The following is an 18,656-nucleotide window of genomic DNA, read 5'->3' on the forward strand; positions in this document are numbered from 1 at the left end:
ACAAGAGAGATAAGACAATTAAATGCAATTCATAATCCAGATTAGATCCTGGTTCTGGGAGGAAATAACTATGAAGGTCATTATTGGGCAATTTGTGAAATATGAATATGGAAAATTGATTGACTACAGCTGGTATCAGTGTTAAATTCCGTGATTTTGAACAGTATATTGTTATATAAGAGAAGATTCTTGTTGTTGATGTATAGAGCTAACTCTCCATGATTCAAAAGGGGTGTGTGTGTGTGTGCGTATGTAATGTAAAGAGGGAAAAAAAAGGGAAAAAGAACATGTCACAAAATATTAAGAATTGTGTTGTGGATCTGGGTGAAAGGCATGCAGGAGTTCTTTGTACTGTTCTTGCAACTTTTCAGCTTTTAAGAATTTAACTTCAACTTGTAAAAACATTTTGTGATATTGAAATGTCACAAAATATTAAGAATTGTAGATCTGGGTGAAAGGCATACAGGACTTCTTTGTACTGGTCCTTGCAACTTTTCAGCCAGCTTGAAGCTTTGTCTAAAGAAAATTACCAAATCAATTCTTAACGCATGCCTGTTTCCCACTGAGAGTCTGGCCCTCGGACCAGCATTTTGGGCCACCACCGGCTCCTGGCCCTCCTCCAGGCAACTCACATGCACCATCTCCTGAAGCCCCTTGGGGTCTAGGTGTCTCTGCATGAGGCCCTCCATCAGCTGCTCCAGGGCATGCAGGGTGTTCGTATACAGGGTCTGTGGCCAAGAGAAGGGAGAGCTCGGCAGCAGTGGGGGAACAGCCACCTGCCAGGACTCTGGGTGGCCCATGCCAGGATCATATATTGTGAGATGGTCTGATAACTTCCTTTTGACTTCTGCTCAGACTGAGTTCTTTATGCTCCTTATGTGACATATAAGACAACCTCAAGAGGAACCCATTTTGCAAAGCAGGAAACTGGACTCCTAGAGCCCAGCTCTCCTGACCCCTGGCATCCAGGGCCAGGACCTGGAGGCACAGATGACTGTTGGGAAACAGTCATCCAGTCAGGGACTACATTTCCCAGGATTCCTTGCAGCTAGGTGGAGCCATGTGACCAAGTTCTGGCCAATAAGGAGGGCCAAATGGCTCATAAATCCTCCAGACTCTCTCTGGAGCTGGGTCTGCCCACCTGAGGAGCCATGGGGCCTCTGTCAGTCCACATTCCTGAACAACTGCAGGAAGCAGCCCCCTCTCCACCTCTGCTGCCAACTGGACATCATTTGAGTAAGAAAACAATCATGTTAAACCATGAAGATTTCAGTGTATATGTTACAGCAGCTAGCATCACCTTACATTACTGACAGAGGCTGCTGTACTTTGCTGCCCCGACCACTCCCAGATGGTCCAGGATGGTGGGCTCCCAGCACTGTTAACTTGGAAGTTAACATCAACTTCCAAGTACTGATCCAGAAAATGAGGTGGCCAGGAGGGACCTACCTTAATGGACTCATTGCTGTCTCCTGGGGGTTGGAGAGAAATTACAGAGTGTATACTAATATCCATCAGCTCACTGCTTTCCTCTGTGGCGTAGAAAGGCTTCAGTTTGCTAGAGAAAGAAATGATAAGAGGAGTGATCAGTGGGGAACTGAGACCTGCTCTGCCCAGTCTGGGGGGTGGTGGGAGGAGCCATATCACAGAATAAGGAAGGGGCCAGCTTCTCTGTTTGGGGGTTCAGGTGTCTGTCCCCCGACAAGGGCCCTGGCTCCACCCACTGGTGTCCACTGTCTGTCTGTGACTGAAGGGGAGACTCAGGTGTCCACAGCTGCCTCTCCTATCACTGCCTGCTCTGAGTCTCTCTCTCCTGTTCAGAAACATTCCATTGGTCCTCCCTGATCGCATCCGCAGACTTTGCTTCTGGTTGGTCCTGGCCCAGGAGTTTTCAAATGTAATACCTGGACCAGGAGCAGCAGCAGCATCCCCTTGGAGTTTATTAGAAAATGCAAACTCTACGTCTCCACCTCAGAGCTGCTGAATCAAAAACTCTGTAGTGGACTTCCCTGGCAGTCCAGTGGTTAAGGCTTTGCCATACAGTGCCAGAGGTGCAGGTTCGATCCCACATGTCTTGTGGCCAAAAAGCCAAAACATAAAACAGAGGCAATACTGTAACAAATTCAACAAAACTTTTTTAAAAATGGTCCACATTTAAAAAAAAAATCTTAAAAAAAACCCAAAAAACTTCTGGATTGGAGGCCATCTGTGTTTTAATAAACCTTTGGTGGTAGTAGCTAGTTGCGTGATGCACGCCAGCTGATTCTCTTTGTCCCCTTCATAGGTGGATCTCAAGCCTAGTTGCATACTAGAATCACAGGAGAGCTTTCGAAGGGCCCCAGGGGCCATGCCCAGCTCCAGGGATCCTTATTTAAGTCTTTGGTGGGGCAGGGTATCAGAATTGTTACAAGTTCCTCATTGGCTCTGTTTTGCCTTCAGAAGGGAGAGCCACCTCCTTCTTGAACTTCAAACTCCTGCCTTCCAAAGGGGTCCTGTGTTTCACCTTTCTAGGAACCTTCTGCTCCTACCCAAATCCAGTAATTTTGTTTAAAGTGAAAGTGTTTGTATCCGACTCTTTTTGACACCATGGACTATAGCCCGTCCATGGAGTTCTGCAAGCAAGAATCTGGAGTGGGTTGCCATTCCCATCTCCAGGGGGTCTTCCCGACCAAGGGATCGAACCTGTGTCTTCTGATTGCAGGCAGATTCTTTACTGTCCGAGCCATCAGGAAAGCCCTGAAGGAGGTGCAACCTCCCCAGAGGCTCTGAGAGGGGGCCTCAGACCTTGTCTCCAGCCCAGGGCGGCACTTGGGGCCTGGTCAGGGCCCAGCTCACCTCAAGTATGAGAGGGCATCCATGGCCATGGTCCGCACGGGAGAAACCAGGCTGTCAGTCGGTTCTGCTTTGATGATTGCCTGCGGGGATGGCAGGTCAGTGAACCGCCAGGCCAGCCGGAGTCCCGCAATGGCCAGGGAGGGGCTCGGGCGCACAGTGACCACGATGGCAGGGGCATTCCCTGGGTTACAGCCAGGAGGGCCTGACGTTGTGCGATGGGCTCCGATACTGCATGCACTTTCGTTCTTTTCATGATCAGTTGGCCTTTGACGTTTTATGCGAAGTTGCTCAGTCGTGTCCAACTCTTTGTGATCCAAGGACTATACAGTCCCTGGAATTCTCCAGGTCAGAATACTGGAGTGGGTAGCCTTTCCCTTCATCGGGGGATCTTCCCAACCCAGGGATCGACTCAGGTTTCCCGCTTTGCAGGCAGATTCCTTACCAGCTGAGCTATGAGGGAAGCCCAGGGGAAGCAGCAAAATCTCAGGGGAGGAGTGGAGCTAAGATGGGCCGGTGCCTCTAGCTCATTTCTGCCAGTTACTGTGTGTCCTTGGGCAAATCACTTCCTCAGCCTGGGCCCTTGCTCAGGTGTGACATGAGGACTTGGGGCCTGGTCCACAGGGCTGTGCCAGGCTGGTGTGAAATTACATACGTGTCGCTCTCGACCCCGAGCGGGAACCTAATGAATGTCGGATTCTTTCTCAGGGCCTCCTGTTCCATCTGCATCTCCCTTCCCTCCAGGCTGCTGCCAATGCAGCCAGAGGGTGTCCAGGGGCCAGGGTTTCCATTGCAGGGAGTGGAGAGGTCTGGGAATGAGGGACAGGGGCTGACCCACAGCCTCAGCAGCCCCTGTCACTGCCTCTTGCCTTTGGACAGCTGGTACTTTCTAGATCTTAACAAAGTTCTGGGCAAAAGTAGCTATAAGTCCTGCCTACGGCAGAGCCCGACCTCTTGGTCCTGACTATGGAGAAATGTTGGGTTAGCTAGGGCTGACCAATGGGGCTTGTCTCCCAGCCCTGAACCAGACACCTCAGGGGCATTACCAGGCTTGAGGGCAGGGGTCTTCAGCCCCAGCTTCTAGAATGTTTCCTGGCCATGAAAACCTTTATCAGATATAAGAATGTCACATGCAGAACACCTACAGTCAGGTCAAAGCCAAACTGAGAGAGACAGGCGGTGCCTCGGAAACCCCTGTCACCCCTTGGGCTTCAGATGGCCTCAGGTCAGCAGAGTGAGATCTCCCAAACTGCCCAGGATGGAGGAAGCCCCCAGATGGCTTACCATGATAATGCCAGTCAGAGTCGCCTTTTGGGCAAATTGGAAGTCTTCCAGATCCTTGATGTTCTTGATGGCATCCGTGACCTGCACCACGCTCTTCATGAAGGCCAGTTTGAGGCAGATGTCCTGTGACCATGACGAGGGGCAGGGAGGACCTTGTGTGGGTGAGCCCCAAAGACCCCAAGACCAAGCCCCTGCTCCCGGACCCTGGGGCCACATAGAACACCCTCTCCCCTGCTGGGAAAGTATCAGTATCAGGGGCACGCTGAGAGACGGCCGCCCCGTTCTGCCCTTCAGCAACCTGGTGGGGACATGGGCCATGCGCTGGACAGGGCACAGCCCCCCAGTGGCCCCCCAGAAGGTGCTGCATCCTAAAACCCCTCCATCCTGAGCCCGAGTACAGCAATGCCAGTCAGGGGCACCTTCACTGACCAGAGGATCTGAGCCCTGTGCATCACTGTAGGGGCAGAGCAAGTTATGGAGGTCAAATCAGTTTTGCTTTTAAGGCATGCACAACACATCATGCGAAATGAGATCAGCCAGTCTCAAAAGGACAAGCACTGTGATTTCAGATTATATGAGATGCCTGGAGCATCACCATCATAGAGACAGGAAGTAGAAGGGTGGATGCCAGGAGCTAGGGGAGGGGGACTGGGGAGTTGATGCTAGTGGGGACAGAGTCTCAGTTTAGGAAGATGAAGGTCTGGAGATGAATAATGGCGATGGCTGCTCAACAGTTTGAATGCACTTAATGCCACACTAGTAATGCTCAAAATTCTCCAAGCCAGGCTTCAACGGTACATGAACCGTGAACTTCCAGATGTTCAAGCTGGATTTAGAAAAGGCAGAGGAGTCAGACATCAAATTGTCAACATCCATTTGATCATCTAAAAGCAAGAGAGTTCCAGAAAAACATCTACTTTTGGTTTATTGACTATGCCAAAGCCTTTGACTGTGTGGATCAGAACAAACTGTGGAAAATTCTGAAAGAGATGGGAAATCCAGACCACCTGACCTGCCTCTTGAGAAATCTGTATGCAGGTCAGGAAGCAACAGTTAGAAGTGGACATGGAACAACAGACTGGTTCCAAATAGGAAAAGGAGTACATCAAGGCTGTATATTGTCACCCTGCCTATTTAACTTATATGCAGAGTACATCATGAGAAACGCTGGGCTGGATGAAGCACAAGCTAGAATCAAGATTGCCAGGAGAAATATCAATAACCTAAGAAAAGCAGATGACACCACCCTCAGCAGGAAGCGAAGAAGAACTAAAGAGCCTCTTGATGAAAGTGAAAGAGGAGAGTGAAAAAGTAGATTAAAGCTCAACATTCAGAAAACTAAGATCATGGCATCTGGTCTCATCACTTTATGGCAAATAGATAGGGAAACAGTGGAAACAGTGACAGACTTTATTTTGGGGGGCTTCAAAATCACTGTAGATGGTGACTGCAGCCATGAAATTAAAAGACACTTGTTCCTTGGAAGTAAAGTTATGACCAAACTAGACAGCATATTGAAAAGCAGAGACATTACTTTGCCAACAAAGGTCTGTCTAGTCAAGGCTATGGTTTTTCATGGTTTTTCCAGTAGCCATGAATGGATGTGAGAGTTGAACTGTAAAGAAAGCTGAGTGCCAAAAAATTGATGCTTTTGGAGGAGACTCTTGAGAGTCCCTTGGACTTCAAGGAGATCCAATCAGTCCATCTTAAAGGAAATCAGTCCTGAATATTCACTGGGAGGACTGATGCTGAAGCTGAAACTCTAATACTTTGGCCACATGAAGTGAAGAACTGACTCATTGGAAAAGACTCTGATGCTGGGAAAGATTGAAGGCAGGAGGAGAAGGGGACAACAGAGGATGAGATAGTTGGATGGCATCACCGACTCAATGGACATGAGTTTGTGTAAACTCCGGAAGTTGGTGATGGACAGGGAGGCCTGGTGTGCTGCAGTCCATGGGGTCGCAAAGAATCGGACATGACTGAGTAACTGAACTGAACCAATGAACTGCATGCTTAAAAATGGTTATGATGACAAATTTCACGTACTTCACCACAGTTTTCAAAACAGTAAAGTCATTTCTCCTTTATTCCCTGATTTTCTCCTCCTTGCCTTTCCAAGAAAGCAGCCAGTCCCTTTGCCTCTCTGAAGACAGCCCCTTTCTTGACCCTTATGCAAGGGCTTGGGGTCAGATGTCAGGATAGGGGCAGAGGTGAGAGAAGGCATGTGCGAGGGCTGGGCAAGGGCTTGTCCTATGACTTCAGCAACCCACAATTACCCCTACTCAGTAATGGGGGAAGGGCTGCTCCCCACCGCTGATACCCCACACTCCCCCCGCCCCTGCAGCAGAGAACAGCAGAGATTGGGGCAATGATCTTCCCAAATGCTGAGTGACCGACAGGACTCCAGGACTCGAATCTCCTGGGTGGGGCTGGCAGTGCCCAGATAATGTTGCAGGGTGGCTCTCCCCCCGCCCCAGTCTGGAGCTCAAGGAGGGCATCGCCAGGGCAGGCATGTCAGTGGGATCCCGGGGTTACCTGGCAGCTGCTGGAGTAGTGGTGGATGATCTTGGCGGTGATGGGGTTGTCCACGTGGATGAGAAGCATCTGCGGGTGGCAGTACGAGGCCACGCAGCTGTACATCACCATGAGTGCGCCCTTCACCGTCTCCCGCCTCCAGGGATGGTCCTTCTGTGAGGCCAACAAGAAGGGGAAGAAACCACTGTGGCCATTGGGGAGGGGATCTATTCCTTCAAGTGTCTCCTGGGCACCTGAAGTGCTCAGTCATGTATTCAGTCATTGGGCACACCTTTATTGAGCTCCTGCTATACGCTATGCCCTGGCTGTAGTGTGGTGAGCAAGTCAGACTTGGCCATGACTGCCCGCCCGGTTGCAGGGGTTTTGTGCAGACAACCCAACGAGAGGCAGCTGTGCGTGCCTTCATGCCTTCACCTACTGAGCACCTGCTCTGGGCCAGGGGCTCCTGAGTCACTGGTGATTCACTGGGAACAGATAGCCTCAGCCTAGCTCTCCCAGGAGGAGGTGTTGGAGGCCACCCAACCCACCATGGAAGGAGGGGCAGGGGAGCCCACATTCTCCAGGCTTTGAATAGAAATCCAGGTCTCAGGCACCACTTTGTGGAGAAGCTGGGACACTCCCAATTCCCCCTCTCTAAACTAGCAGATCCCCAGGGCAAGGGTCCAAGGTCAAGGCCAAAACCTGAGGCATCAGTGACTCAGCTGGTGGCCCCCTGAGGGCTCAGCCAGCCTGGGGCACTGTGCCCTGCAGATGTAATGGACAGCCTCCAGAGACCAGCCCTTGGCTGCCTCGGTCCAATTCCCCACTCCACTTTGGTGAAGGAGACACAGAGGGGAGTTTCTTATTGAGATCCAGTAAGATGGCAAGGAGAGGCAACCAGTGCACCCTAAAGGAGATCAGTCCTGAATAGTCATTGGAAGGACTGATGTTGAAGCTGAAACTCCAATACTTTGGCCACCTGATGCGAAGAGCTGACTCATCTGAAAAGACCCTGATGCTGGGAAAGATTGAGGGCAGGAGGAGAAGGGGACGACAGAGGATGAGATGGTTGGATGGCATCACCGACTCAATGGACATGAGTTTGAGTAAACTCTGGGAGTTGGTGATGGACAGGGAGGCCTGGTGTGCAGTGGTTCATGGGTCGCAAAGAACTGGACATGACTGAGCGACTGAACTAAACTGAACTGAACTGAAGAGCCTTGGTTGGGTGCTGAGAGCACCATTCTAAGAGGCCTCCAGAGAGCTCACAATGGAGCAAGGGTGCCTCACCCGCCAGGCGCCGATCTGCCAGGACTGCTCCGACTCCTGGATCCTCTCTTCAAAGTCATGGAGCACGCCCAGCACCGTCTTCGCCTGGCCCCGGGCACACAGGCCAAAGCACAGGATCACGCCCTGCAGGGAGGCCCCGTGGGCAGGCTGAGGGTGGGGGGGCTGGGGAACACCCTGTCCGCTGCCCCCCCACACACGGATAAACACACAGGCACGCACACACACAGGCACGCACACAGCACGTCCTCCCAAGGCCCGGAGGGGACCACGGGGCACCCTCACCTCCCGGTCGAAGTCGTTGCTGTAGTCTGTCTTGTACAGCAGCTCCAGCAGCAGCACCTCCACCTTGTCGGCCTCCAGGCCTGTGGCCAGGGTGAAGCCCAAGGCCCGGTACAGAAAGCCCTGGCGAGGCAGAAGGGACAGAGGGAGCCTCAAACCTCCAACCCGGCCCTCTGGGGTCACTGCCAAGGGCAGGTCCCTACTTGTTCCTCCAGATTTAAAAATATGCCTTTTGTATATTTTTAAAAACAAGTATCCAGGGAGTTGGTGATGGACAGGGGGGCCTGGCGTGCTGCGATTCATGGGATCGCAAAGAGTCGGACACGACTGAGAGACTGATCTGATCTGATCCAGGCTAATCTGAGAGGTTAGGCTGTAGCAGGGCAGGCATATTAGCAAGAGTGGGGGCCAAGTTTCTCTCCTATATAAACTGAATCAATCTACACTCCCACCAACAAACCTAGGACAACTTATCCTCCTGCCCTCTCTCTGCCTTAGTATATTATCCACGAGAGGTGGAATATTTGCATCTTGGTGAGTCATCTTTGCATCTTCTCATGGTCCAACCTTGGAATTCCTGCCTCTATTCTTTCCCCACTGTTGGATTATTTCTCGTATTTTTTGTTTACAAGAATGTTGTGTGTATATTTGGGAAAAAATAACGAGAACGGACATATATTATCTCACTTAATCTGTACAACAACCTGAAAGGCAAATGCATATTTTGAGACAAGAAAATTAGCAGGAAGTAGTAGAACCGGGGTTTAAAATCAAGCAGTCAAAAAGCCAAAACATAATACAGAAACAATACCATCACAAATTCAAAAAAGACTTCTAAAAAAATGGTCCACATAAAACAAAATCTTAAAGGAAAGAATAAAAGCAAGCATAGCCCGAGGCTCACTTCTTAAGTGATCACTCTTGTTGTCCGTATTTCCCCAGTGTCTCATTTCTCTTTTGATTTTATTCATACCTATTTCATTTGGTCATGCAGACAATTTTCATTTTCACAGAGTACAGTCTCTTTCTTTTCCTTTGTCTTTCTAAAAGATTCTTTTTATGCATATGAAGGTCTGTTCTATTCCATGGTAAGACTATAAAAATATTCATCAGTATATTCTTCCCGTCACTCCATGGTTGTATTTCATTTCATTCACTTACATCTTTGTTCTGGGAGAATAAATCCTTCTCTAATGAGCTTTTTAAAAAATATGCTCTTAGCTATTATTCTCTTACATTTTTTTCATTAGGGCAAACGTGGAAATAATCTCGTCAAATAAAACTGTCAGATTTCCACAAATTTCCCTTTTGGGAAAATTAGAAGTAAATTGCATTGCAGATTTTTTTTTTTTTTTGGCCGCATCACTTGCTGAGCAGGATCTTAGTTCCCTGATGAGGGATCAAACCCTTCCCTGCTGCAGTGGAAGCACAGGGTCCTTACAGTGGACACCAGGGAAGTCCCTGCATTGCAGGTTAACTTGAGAAAAAAGGACACCTGAGCACACTGAGCCTTCCTATCCAAGAAGCAGAGAGTGTACATTTGGTCAGGCTTTCTCCCAGCCTCTCTGCCCCTTGTAGTTTGGGGTCCCCACCTTGGTCCCACACGTTTCATGCACTCACTATTTTATTTGCTTACACATTTTACATTGTGCTGCTGCTTTGAATGGGTCTCTCTTCATTATGCCATATTTTTGTTTTGTTTGTTTATAGGAGAGATGATGGTTTTGCCTGTTACTTTTGGGGAAAGAATGACTCTATCTACCGGAATTACAAATCTGGAGGCTTCAGCAGCCTTGCTTCCCGTACCCCCAGAGGATGCCTGTCTGAGTGATGAAGAGTCTGGGAGAGTCCTGATGAAATTCCTTAAGGCACTGTATCCAGTTGTGACTTTTTAAGCTATATGAGCCAATGAAACCGTATTTATTTGTTTACTTTCCTTTAAGCTAGGTGAGTTATTGTAATAAGGTTGAATTATATGCATTGGCGTATTAAATACTATATACAAGTTTCTTTCAAATGGGCATCTGGCCCTGAACTGACATCTGATAAGATCTTGTACCCACAAATCTATACCATTTAGCTACAGAAGATAGACATTGCTGTGTATATTTTACATCTGCTATTATGAAGGGTGCATATTTGAACAAATGAAAACTTTAGTTGACTTCTCTAAAAAGTCTTTTTAAACATCTTTCAGTTCAGTTCAGTTCAGTTCAGTTGCTCAGTCGTGTCCGACTCTTTGCGACCCCATGAATCGCAGCACGCCAGGCCTCCCTGTCCATCACCAACTCTTGGAGTTCACTCAGACTCACATCCATCGAGTCGGTGATGCCATCCAGCCATCTCATCCTCTGTCATCCCCTTCTCCTCCTTCCCCCAATCCCTCCCATCATCAGAGTCTTCCCAATGAATCCACTCTTCGCATGAGGTGGCCAAAGTACTGGAGTTTCAGCTTTAGCATCATTCCTTCCAAAGAAATCCCAGGGCTGATCTCCTTTAGAATGGACTGGTTGGATCTCCTTGCAGTCCAAGGGACTCTGATGACTCTTTTCCAACATCGCAGTTCAAAAGCATCAATTCTTCAGCACTCAGCTTTCTTCACAGTCCAACTCTCACATCCATACATGACCACTGGAAAAACCATAGCTTGTACACATTGCCAATCACCCCACATTCCCCTCATCCGTGACAACCACCCGCTAATTTTCTGTCTCATTAGATTTGCCTGCTCTGGATATTTCAAATAAGTAGAACCATATCATTCATGGGCCTTTGCATCTGGCTTCTTGCACTTAGTGTAATGCTTTCAAGGATCATCCTTTCTGTAGCACATGTAAGCACTTCACTCCTTTTCGTGGCTGAATACTACTCTGTTGTAGGGATGGAGCACATTTTGTTTACTCATCATCGACTGATGAACACTTGAGTTTTTTCCACGTTTTGGCTATCCGAATGATGTTGCTCTGAATATTAACGTACAAGCTCTTATGTGGACATATGTTTTCATTTCTTCTTGGCATATATAATTAAGAGCATAATTGCCAGGTCATAGGTAGCTCCAGATTTAACATTTCAAGGAAATGCCAAACTGTTTTTCAAAAACACTGTACCATTTTGTATTTATACCAGCAATATATCAGAGTCCCAATTTTTCCATACTCTTGTCAATATTTGTTATTATCTATGTTTCTGATTACAGCCATCCTTGTGAGTGTGGAGTAAAGTCTTGCAGTTTTGATTTAATTTCCTTAGACATCCTGGAATGTGAAGTCAAGTGGGCCTTAGAAAGCATCACTACGAACATAGCTAGTGGAGGTGATGGAATTCCACTTGAGCTATTCCAAATCCTGAAAGATGATGCTGTTAAAGTGCTGGACTCAATATGCCAGCAAATTTGGAAAACTCAGCAGTGGCCACAGGACTGGAAAAGGTCAGTTTTCATTCCAATCCCAAAGAAAGCAATGCCAAAGAAAGCTCAAACTACCGCACAATTGCACTCATCTCACAAGCTAGTAAAGTGATGCTCAAAATTCTCCAAGCCAGGCTTCAGCAATATGTGAACCGTGAACTTCCTGATGTTCAAGCTGGTTTTAGAAAAGGCAGAGGAACCAGAGATCAAATTGCCAATATCCACTGGATCATGGAAAAAGCAAGAGAGTTCCAGAAAAACATCTATTTCTGCTTTATTGACTACACCAAAGCCTTTGATTGTGTGGATCACAATAAACTGTGGAAAATTCTTCAAGAGATGGGAATCCCAGACCACCTGACCTGCCTCTTGAGAAATCTATACGCAGGTCAGGAAGCAACAGTTAGAAGTGGACATGGAACAACAGACTGGTTCCAAATAGGAAAAGGAGTACATCAAGGCTGTATATTGTCACCCTGCTTATTTAACTTCTATGCAGAGTGCATCATGAGAAACGCTGGGCTGGAGGAAGCACAAGCTGGAATCAAGATTGCCGGGAGAAATATCAATAATTTCAGATATGCAGATGACACCACCCTTATGGCAGACAGTGAAGAGGAACTAAAAAGCCTCTTGATGAAAGTGAAAGAGGAGAGTGAAAAAGTTGGCTTAAAGCTCAACATTCAGAAAACTAAGATCATGGCATCTGGTCCCATCACTTCATGGGAAATAGATGGGGAAACAGTGGAAACAGTGTCAGACTTCATTTTTTGGGGCTCCAAAATCACTACAGATGGTGACTGCAGCCATGAAATTAAAAGACGCTTACTCCTTGGGAGGAAAGTTATGACCAACCTAGATGGCATATTAAAAAGCAGAGACACTACTTTGCCAACAAAGATCCGTCTTGTCAAGGCTATGGTTTTTCCAGTGGTCATGTATGGATGTGAGAGTTGGACTGTGAAGAAAGCTGAGTGCCGAAGAATTGATGCTGTTGAACTTTGGTCTTGGAGAAGACTCTTGAGAGTCCCTTGGACTGCAAGGAGATCCAACCAGTCCATTGTGAAGGAGATCAGCCCTGGGTGTTCTTTGGAAGGACTGATGCTAAAGCTGAAACTCCAGTACTTTGGCCACCTCATGCGAAGCGTTGACTCATTGGAAAAGACTCTGATGCTGGGAGGGATTGGGGGCAGGAGGAGAAGGGGACGACAGAGGATGAGATGGCTGGATGGCATCACGGACTCGATGGATGTAAGTCTGAGTGAACTCTGGGAGTTGGTGATGGACAGGGAGGCCTGGCGTGCTTGATTCATGGGGTCGAAAAGAGTTGGACACGACCGAGCGACTGAACTGAAGTGAACTGAATGGAAATGATCTTGAAAAATTTTTCATGTGATTACTTGCCATTTGTATATCTTTCCTTCACCCATTTTTAAATTGGCTTATTTGTCATTGTATTATTGAGTTATAAGAGTTATTTATATATTCTAGACACAAGTCCCTTCTCAGGGTCTAGATTTACAAATATTTTCTCTCAATCGGTGGGTTGATTTTTCACTTTCTTGATGGTACCATTTTCAGCACAAAACTTTTTAGCTTTGATGATGTCCAATTTATCTATTTTTTCTTTCATCATTTGTGTTTTTGGGTGTTATTTCTCAGAAGACTTTGCTCAAGCCAAGATCATGAAGATTTATGTTTCATTCTAAGAATTTTATGTTTTACCTTTTATATTTACATATATGGTCCATTTTGAGTTAATTTTTGTGTATGGTATGAGGAAGGGGCCCAACTTCATTCTTTTGTAAGTGGCTATGCAGTCTTCCCAGCATCATTTGTTGCAAGGACTACTCCTTCCCCACTGAATTGTCTTGGCACTCTTGTTGAAAATCAATTGACAGTGAATGTGAGGTCTGTTTCCAGACCCTCGATTCGATTCCATCAACCTGTTACCTGTCCTGATGCCAGGATCGCCCTGTCTTGTTTACTGTAATTATGCAAGAAGTCTTGAAATTGCAAAATCCGAGTCTTCCAACTTTGTTCGTTTTTAAATCATAACGGTGTTGGCTATTCTATGCCCCTTATATTTCCACAGGAATTTTAGGATCACCTTGTCAGTCTCTGGGGGTGGGGGCGGGAAGCCAGCTGGGATTATAGTGGGGGTCATGTTGAATCTATAGATAAATTGGCAAGTGTCACCATCTTAAATATATTGTCCTCCAATCTGTGAACATGAAATGCTTTCGTTGGTGAAGACCTTCTCTGATTGTCAGCAATGTTTATAGTTTTGTAAAGACCCCTTAACAATGAAATACACACATGCGGTGGTCATGAGCCAACAGCTGGATGAGACAGGGAGGAGAAACTGGTGTGTGGGGAGGGGTGGGGTGGGTGTGCAGCAGGTCTGAGAGAAGGTGTTCTGCTCTTCCCCCCCGTCTGCCAAAGGTGGAGGCCCACCACCAGGCCCCAGCTCTGTCCCCCTGCAGCCTTGTCCTCCCCTTTGGCATCCTGTGGTTCGGCGTCACCTTCATCCTTTGCACTATTTACCAAAACACGTTCAGACATCTCATTCCTTGCCATGGACTCTGCAGGGGCGACGCTGCAGGTGGGGGGCGAGGTGAGAGGAATGGGGAAGCGGGTGACTGGAGGGGAAATGCCCCCCAGCTCCAACAAAGCAGGTTCTTGACGGAAAAACAAGACAGAGCAAAGCACTACAGGCCTCGGGTCCAGGGCAGCCAGCCGTCTCCCCTCCCGGGCGCTGTGGACAGCCGCAGGCGTACTGGTCTCACGTGCTGTCCCGGAGTCCCCTCCCGTCTGAACAGCCCTGCCTCTGGGAACCAACCTTCTCCAGGGAGGGGCTGTCGAAGCTCTCGATCTGGTTGTTCAGCTCCTTGCTCAGACGCAGGCTCCAGTTGGAACCCCGAGTCTTCTTGAGGGAGTTTCTCAGAAACTGGGGGTGGGGGAAGAAGGCACAGGTGCCCAGTGCTCCAGAGGGCGGTGTGACCTTGAGCAGTGACTTTCCCTCCCTAGCGCCTTCCCTGGTCTCTAGATGGCTTCGCCCTTTCAGCCCCGACCCAGCGCTAGTGCTGTGTGGGCTTGGGGGCTGCCGGGAGGGGGTCCCCTGGGCCGCCTCTGGGGCTCTTGGTTTCCAGGGTGGGGTCTCCTGCTGTAGCTGCTTGTGCTCCCCAAGTCTTCTGGCAGGAGGGGAACGTGTTCCCTAGGGGCTCCTAAACTCCCCACACGCCAAACCCACCGAGAGCTGCCCCCACCGCCCCCCACCCTGGCCTCAGGCGGTGGGATCGCCTCTACCTGAATCAGCTTGTCCTCCCACGTCTTCTGGTTCCACGTAAACTCGGTGTGTTCTGCAGAGAGAAGGCCACCCGTGCTCCTCGCTCCCGCTGCTCCTTCATGCCGCCTCCTAAATGCAGCAGCTGGGGTCCTCCGTGAACACACCGCACTTCCCTCCCCACCCTCCCAAGGACCTGGAGCCTGGGCGCCTTGGCTCAGGCCACGTGACTTGTACACGGCATGTACACTGCTTGGGGGTGGCTCACACACCCCGCTCCTTTGCTCAGACCAGGTGGCTAGTACATTGCATGTACACTATGGGTGTGTGTGAAGACATCACACGCGCATCTGAGCTCCTTTGCTCAGGCCACATGACTAGCACCCAGTGGGTACCCTGAAGGCGGGGAGTGACCCACACAAGCACCGCAGGCTCCTTTGCTCAGGCCACATGACTATACCCAGTATGTACACTTAGCGGGTAGCTTGCACAGGCACCCTGGACATCTCACCTTCCAGGTACTTGACCAGCAGCGGGATCTCCAGCTCCCACATGTCGGCCATGGAGGGGGCAATGCTCTGGCTCAGGGTCTTCAGAAGGTTGAGCATGGCGATCCCACGGCCCTCCCCCTTGTAGGGGGATGACATCAGTACCTGGGGAACACCGAGACTCCAGCGGGGCCTCTCCTGGGCTGGGCAGCCCCAGGCCTCGTGCACCCCAACCTGGGGTCTCGCTGTCAGAGTCCTTAAAGGGAGAGTTGGACAGGATGGGGCCTTTCAAGCAGAGCTCCGAGGATTCCCAGGATCAGAGCATCCCTGCAGAGGATGCTGAAGGGAGGAAAGGAGACGCAAGAACGCTCCCTCCCCACCCAGGGTTCCATGGACCTCGGAGCAGGGTCAACACAAGGAGGAAGATGCATGGGTGCAGGGCAGAGCTGACCCCCAGGGAAGGGCAGGCTGCTGACAGTGTCCTGCGGATGCTTGGGGCCATTCAAAGGGCCAGCAGAGAAATCTGGGAGCCTGCTGCCCTTGCCGCATCTCCCCAGAGGGACGACGGGAGCCTGGAAAGCTCTGTCCTGCCAAGAATCCAGCTCCAAGCTCCCCCTGGAGGCCCTGGGGATTAGGAGCTCATGGGAGGGGCACCGCAGGACACAGCGGGGGCCAGGGCAGTGCACGGCCCCCGTGAGCCACTCACCAGGAGACGGGCCAGCAGCTTCTGTGGTGCGGGCAGGTCCACTGGGGAGAGAAAGATACAGGATACTGAGGCTGCCCCGCTCCTGTGCCCTGGGGGAGCTTCTCCCTGCACGCCCCAACAGTATCCCAGCGCCCCCCAGAATGCAGGAGGGGTCAAGACAGGGGCTTTCCCACAAAGAACATCATTACAACTGGCCATCCTGGGAAGGAGGAGCCTGGTGCTACAGGCTGGGGCTGAGAAGATGCTCTTTTTTTTTTTTTTTCAATTTATTTATTTATTTCAATTGGAGGCTAATTACTTTACAATATTGTGGTGGTTTTTGCCATACATTGACATGAATCAGCAATGGGTATATGTGTGTTCCCCATCCTGACCCTCCCTCCCACCTCCCTCCCCATCCCATCCCTCAGGGTCATCCCAATGCACTGGCCCTGAGCACCCTGTCTCATGCATGGAACCTGGACTGGCGATCTGTTTTACGTATGGTAATATACATGTTTCAATGCTATTCTCTCAAATCATCCCACCCTCACCGTCTCCCACAGAGTCCAAAAGTCTGTTCTTTACATCTGTGTCTCTTTTGCTGTCTCACATATAGGGTCTTCGTTACCATCTTTCTAAATTCCTTATATATGCGTTAATATACTGTGCTCTTTTCAGGACATGCCCACTTGGGAGTGCACACCAGGCCAGTGTGAGAGTGTTTCTCTCCTACTGTGAGTCTCTGCCTTGTTGAGCAAACAGTAACTAGACACCCGCCCACTCCCCTCCCCTCCCTCTGCAGGCTTTGGGAGGCTGTGATCCCAGGAATAGCAGGAACTCATAGCATTTGGACCAGCGGGCGAGGGAGGGGCAGGCCTGCTAAGAAGCTGCAGGGAGGGGCAGCACCCAGGAGGGAGCCAGCCCCAGACTCAGGGTTGGGGCAGGAGGCAGACCAGGGGGTGGTCTAGCCGGATGCCCAGAGCTGGCTCTGCCCTTCACCATGGCTCGGTCCTGTGAGGCTCGCAGTCACCTCCCGTCACCAGCCACATCCATCCTCAAAGCCCCAGGACCATGACAGCAGCCCCCTTGGACAGCAGGGTCCCCCGTAAGTAGGTCGGTGTTGTCCCTTTCTTGAGGGTCTGGTGCTAACAAATGCATCATCAGGGGCGAGTGGGAGGGCCTGATGGGGGTGGTTCCAGAGGACTCGGATGGGATATACAGTCCTTCCAGAGGGCTCCTGGGGGTCAAAGAGCTCACACCTGGGGGAAGCCTGAGCCAGGACCCCTGCCCTGAGGTCTGGGCGAGGGTTGTGGGGAGGTGGGGACGAGAGGAATGGGCTGCCAGAGGAAGAGTGTACGATTTTAACCTCCTCAGATTTCAGCAAGGGCAGCCTCTTTGGGAAGGCCTGGCTCTCTGGGCTCCAGGGTGCTTCCTGGAGAAGGGGGAACAGTCCAAGTCACGAGGCGGCCCACCTGCCCAGTCCCTCCAGCTGGCACAGGGGGGCTGCCCACCGTGCCTGCTCTTGCTTGCGTTGGCCTCCTCGTCCTTGGCGTGCAGCTGGCGTTCGGCCAGGTTGGTGAGGCTGACGCAGATGGGGGTCAAGGCCTCCGTGTAGTCCGTCTCCATGATGTAGCACAGGAGCCTCACCCAAAATTCCTGGGGGCGGGCAGGAAGGGGGTGCTGGGATCAGCCTGCGACACTGTGCCCGCTGGCCTCCTCCACCCCGCATCCAGCACATCCTCTCTGACCAGCCCTCCCTCTAACCCCCGATCCCCTAGAGAGGCACACTGGGCGTACAACCTTGCCGTGCTTGCCAATTGTGATGATCAGTTTCTATGTGTCAACTTGGCGAGTGAACGCACACAGTTATTCAATCAGGCACTAATCTAGGTGTGGCAATGAAGGTATTTTGATGCAATCTGATGAAAGTCCATAATCTATATAGGAGGTTACTCTGGATAATATGAGTGGACTTCATCAAATCAGTTGAGGGTAAAAAACAGGTTTCCCTGAGGAAGAAGAGAGCTTGCCTCAAGGTTGCAGCCTCAGCTACTGCATGAGTCTTCAGCCTGCCGGCCTACCCCCTAAATTTCAGACTTGCCAGCCTTCACAGCTGTACGATATATATGTTGTTGTTCAGTCGCTCAGTCATGTCTGACTCTTTGAGACCCCATGGACTGCAGTACGGCAGGCCTCCCTGTCCTTCACCATCTCCTGGAGTTTGCTCAAACTCATGTCCAGGGAGTCGGTGATGCCATCCAACCATCTCATCCTCTGTTTTCGCCTTCTCCTCCTGCCTTCAATCTTTCCCAGCACCAGGGTCTTTTCCAATGAGTCGGCTCTTCCCATCAGGTGGCCAAAGTACTGGAGCTTCAACTTCACCATCATTCCTTCCAATGAATATTCAGAGTTGATTTCCTTTTGCATTGACTGTTTTGACCTTCTTGCTGTCCAAGGGACTCTCCAGGGTCTTCTCCAACACCACAATTCTAAAGCATCAGTTCTTTGGCACTCCCTCTTTTTTATGGTCCAACTGTCTCATTTGTACATGACTCCTGGAAAAACCATAGCTTTGACTATACA

The 18,656-nt window shown here is 49.9% G+C and overlaps 1 protein-coding gene across 7 annotated transcripts in view; it reads right to left on the reverse strand.

Annotated features, from left to right (window-relative positions):
• Positions 1-18,656, reverse strand: part of MROH2A (maestro heat like repeat family member 2A) — a 55,944-nt gene that overhangs the window by 15,905 nt on the left and 21,383 nt on the right. For 4 of the 7 annotated variants that reach the window (XM_061412674.1, XM_061412669.1, XM_061412670.1 and 1 more), the window contains exons 15-26: positions 17,546-17,729; positions 16,092-16,132; positions 15,409-15,550; positions 14,921-14,973; positions 14,454-14,561; positions 8,206-8,325; positions 7,924-8,046; positions 6,655-6,807; positions 4,117-4,239; positions 2,836-2,915; positions 1,450-1,558; positions 633-728 (exon numbers count right to left, since the gene is read on the reverse strand). In XM_061412674.1, coding sequence (XP_061268658.1) covers positions 633-728; positions 1,450-1,558; positions 2,836-2,915; positions 4,117-4,239; positions 6,655-6,807; positions 7,924-8,046; positions 8,206-8,325; positions 14,454-14,561; positions 14,921-14,973; positions 15,409-15,550; positions 16,092-16,132; positions 17,546-17,729 — 1,332 coding nt within the window. The remainder of the gene's footprint in view (positions 1-632; positions 729-1,449; positions 1,559-2,835; positions 2,916-4,116; positions 4,240-6,654; positions 6,808-7,923; positions 8,047-8,205; positions 8,326-14,453; positions 14,562-14,920; positions 14,974-15,408; positions 15,551-16,091; positions 16,133-17,545; positions 17,730-18,656) is intronic. The other 3 variants (XM_061412672.1, XM_061412671.1, XM_061412673.1) reach the window with 2 other exon arrangements.

The sequence above is a fragment of the Bos javanicus genome, chromosome 3 (assembly GCF_032452875.1).
Source record: "Bos javanicus breed banteng chromosome 3, ARS-OSU_banteng_1.0, whole genome shotgun sequence".
NCBI lineage: Eukaryota > Metazoa > Chordata > Mammalia > Artiodactyla > Bovidae > Bos > Bos javanicus.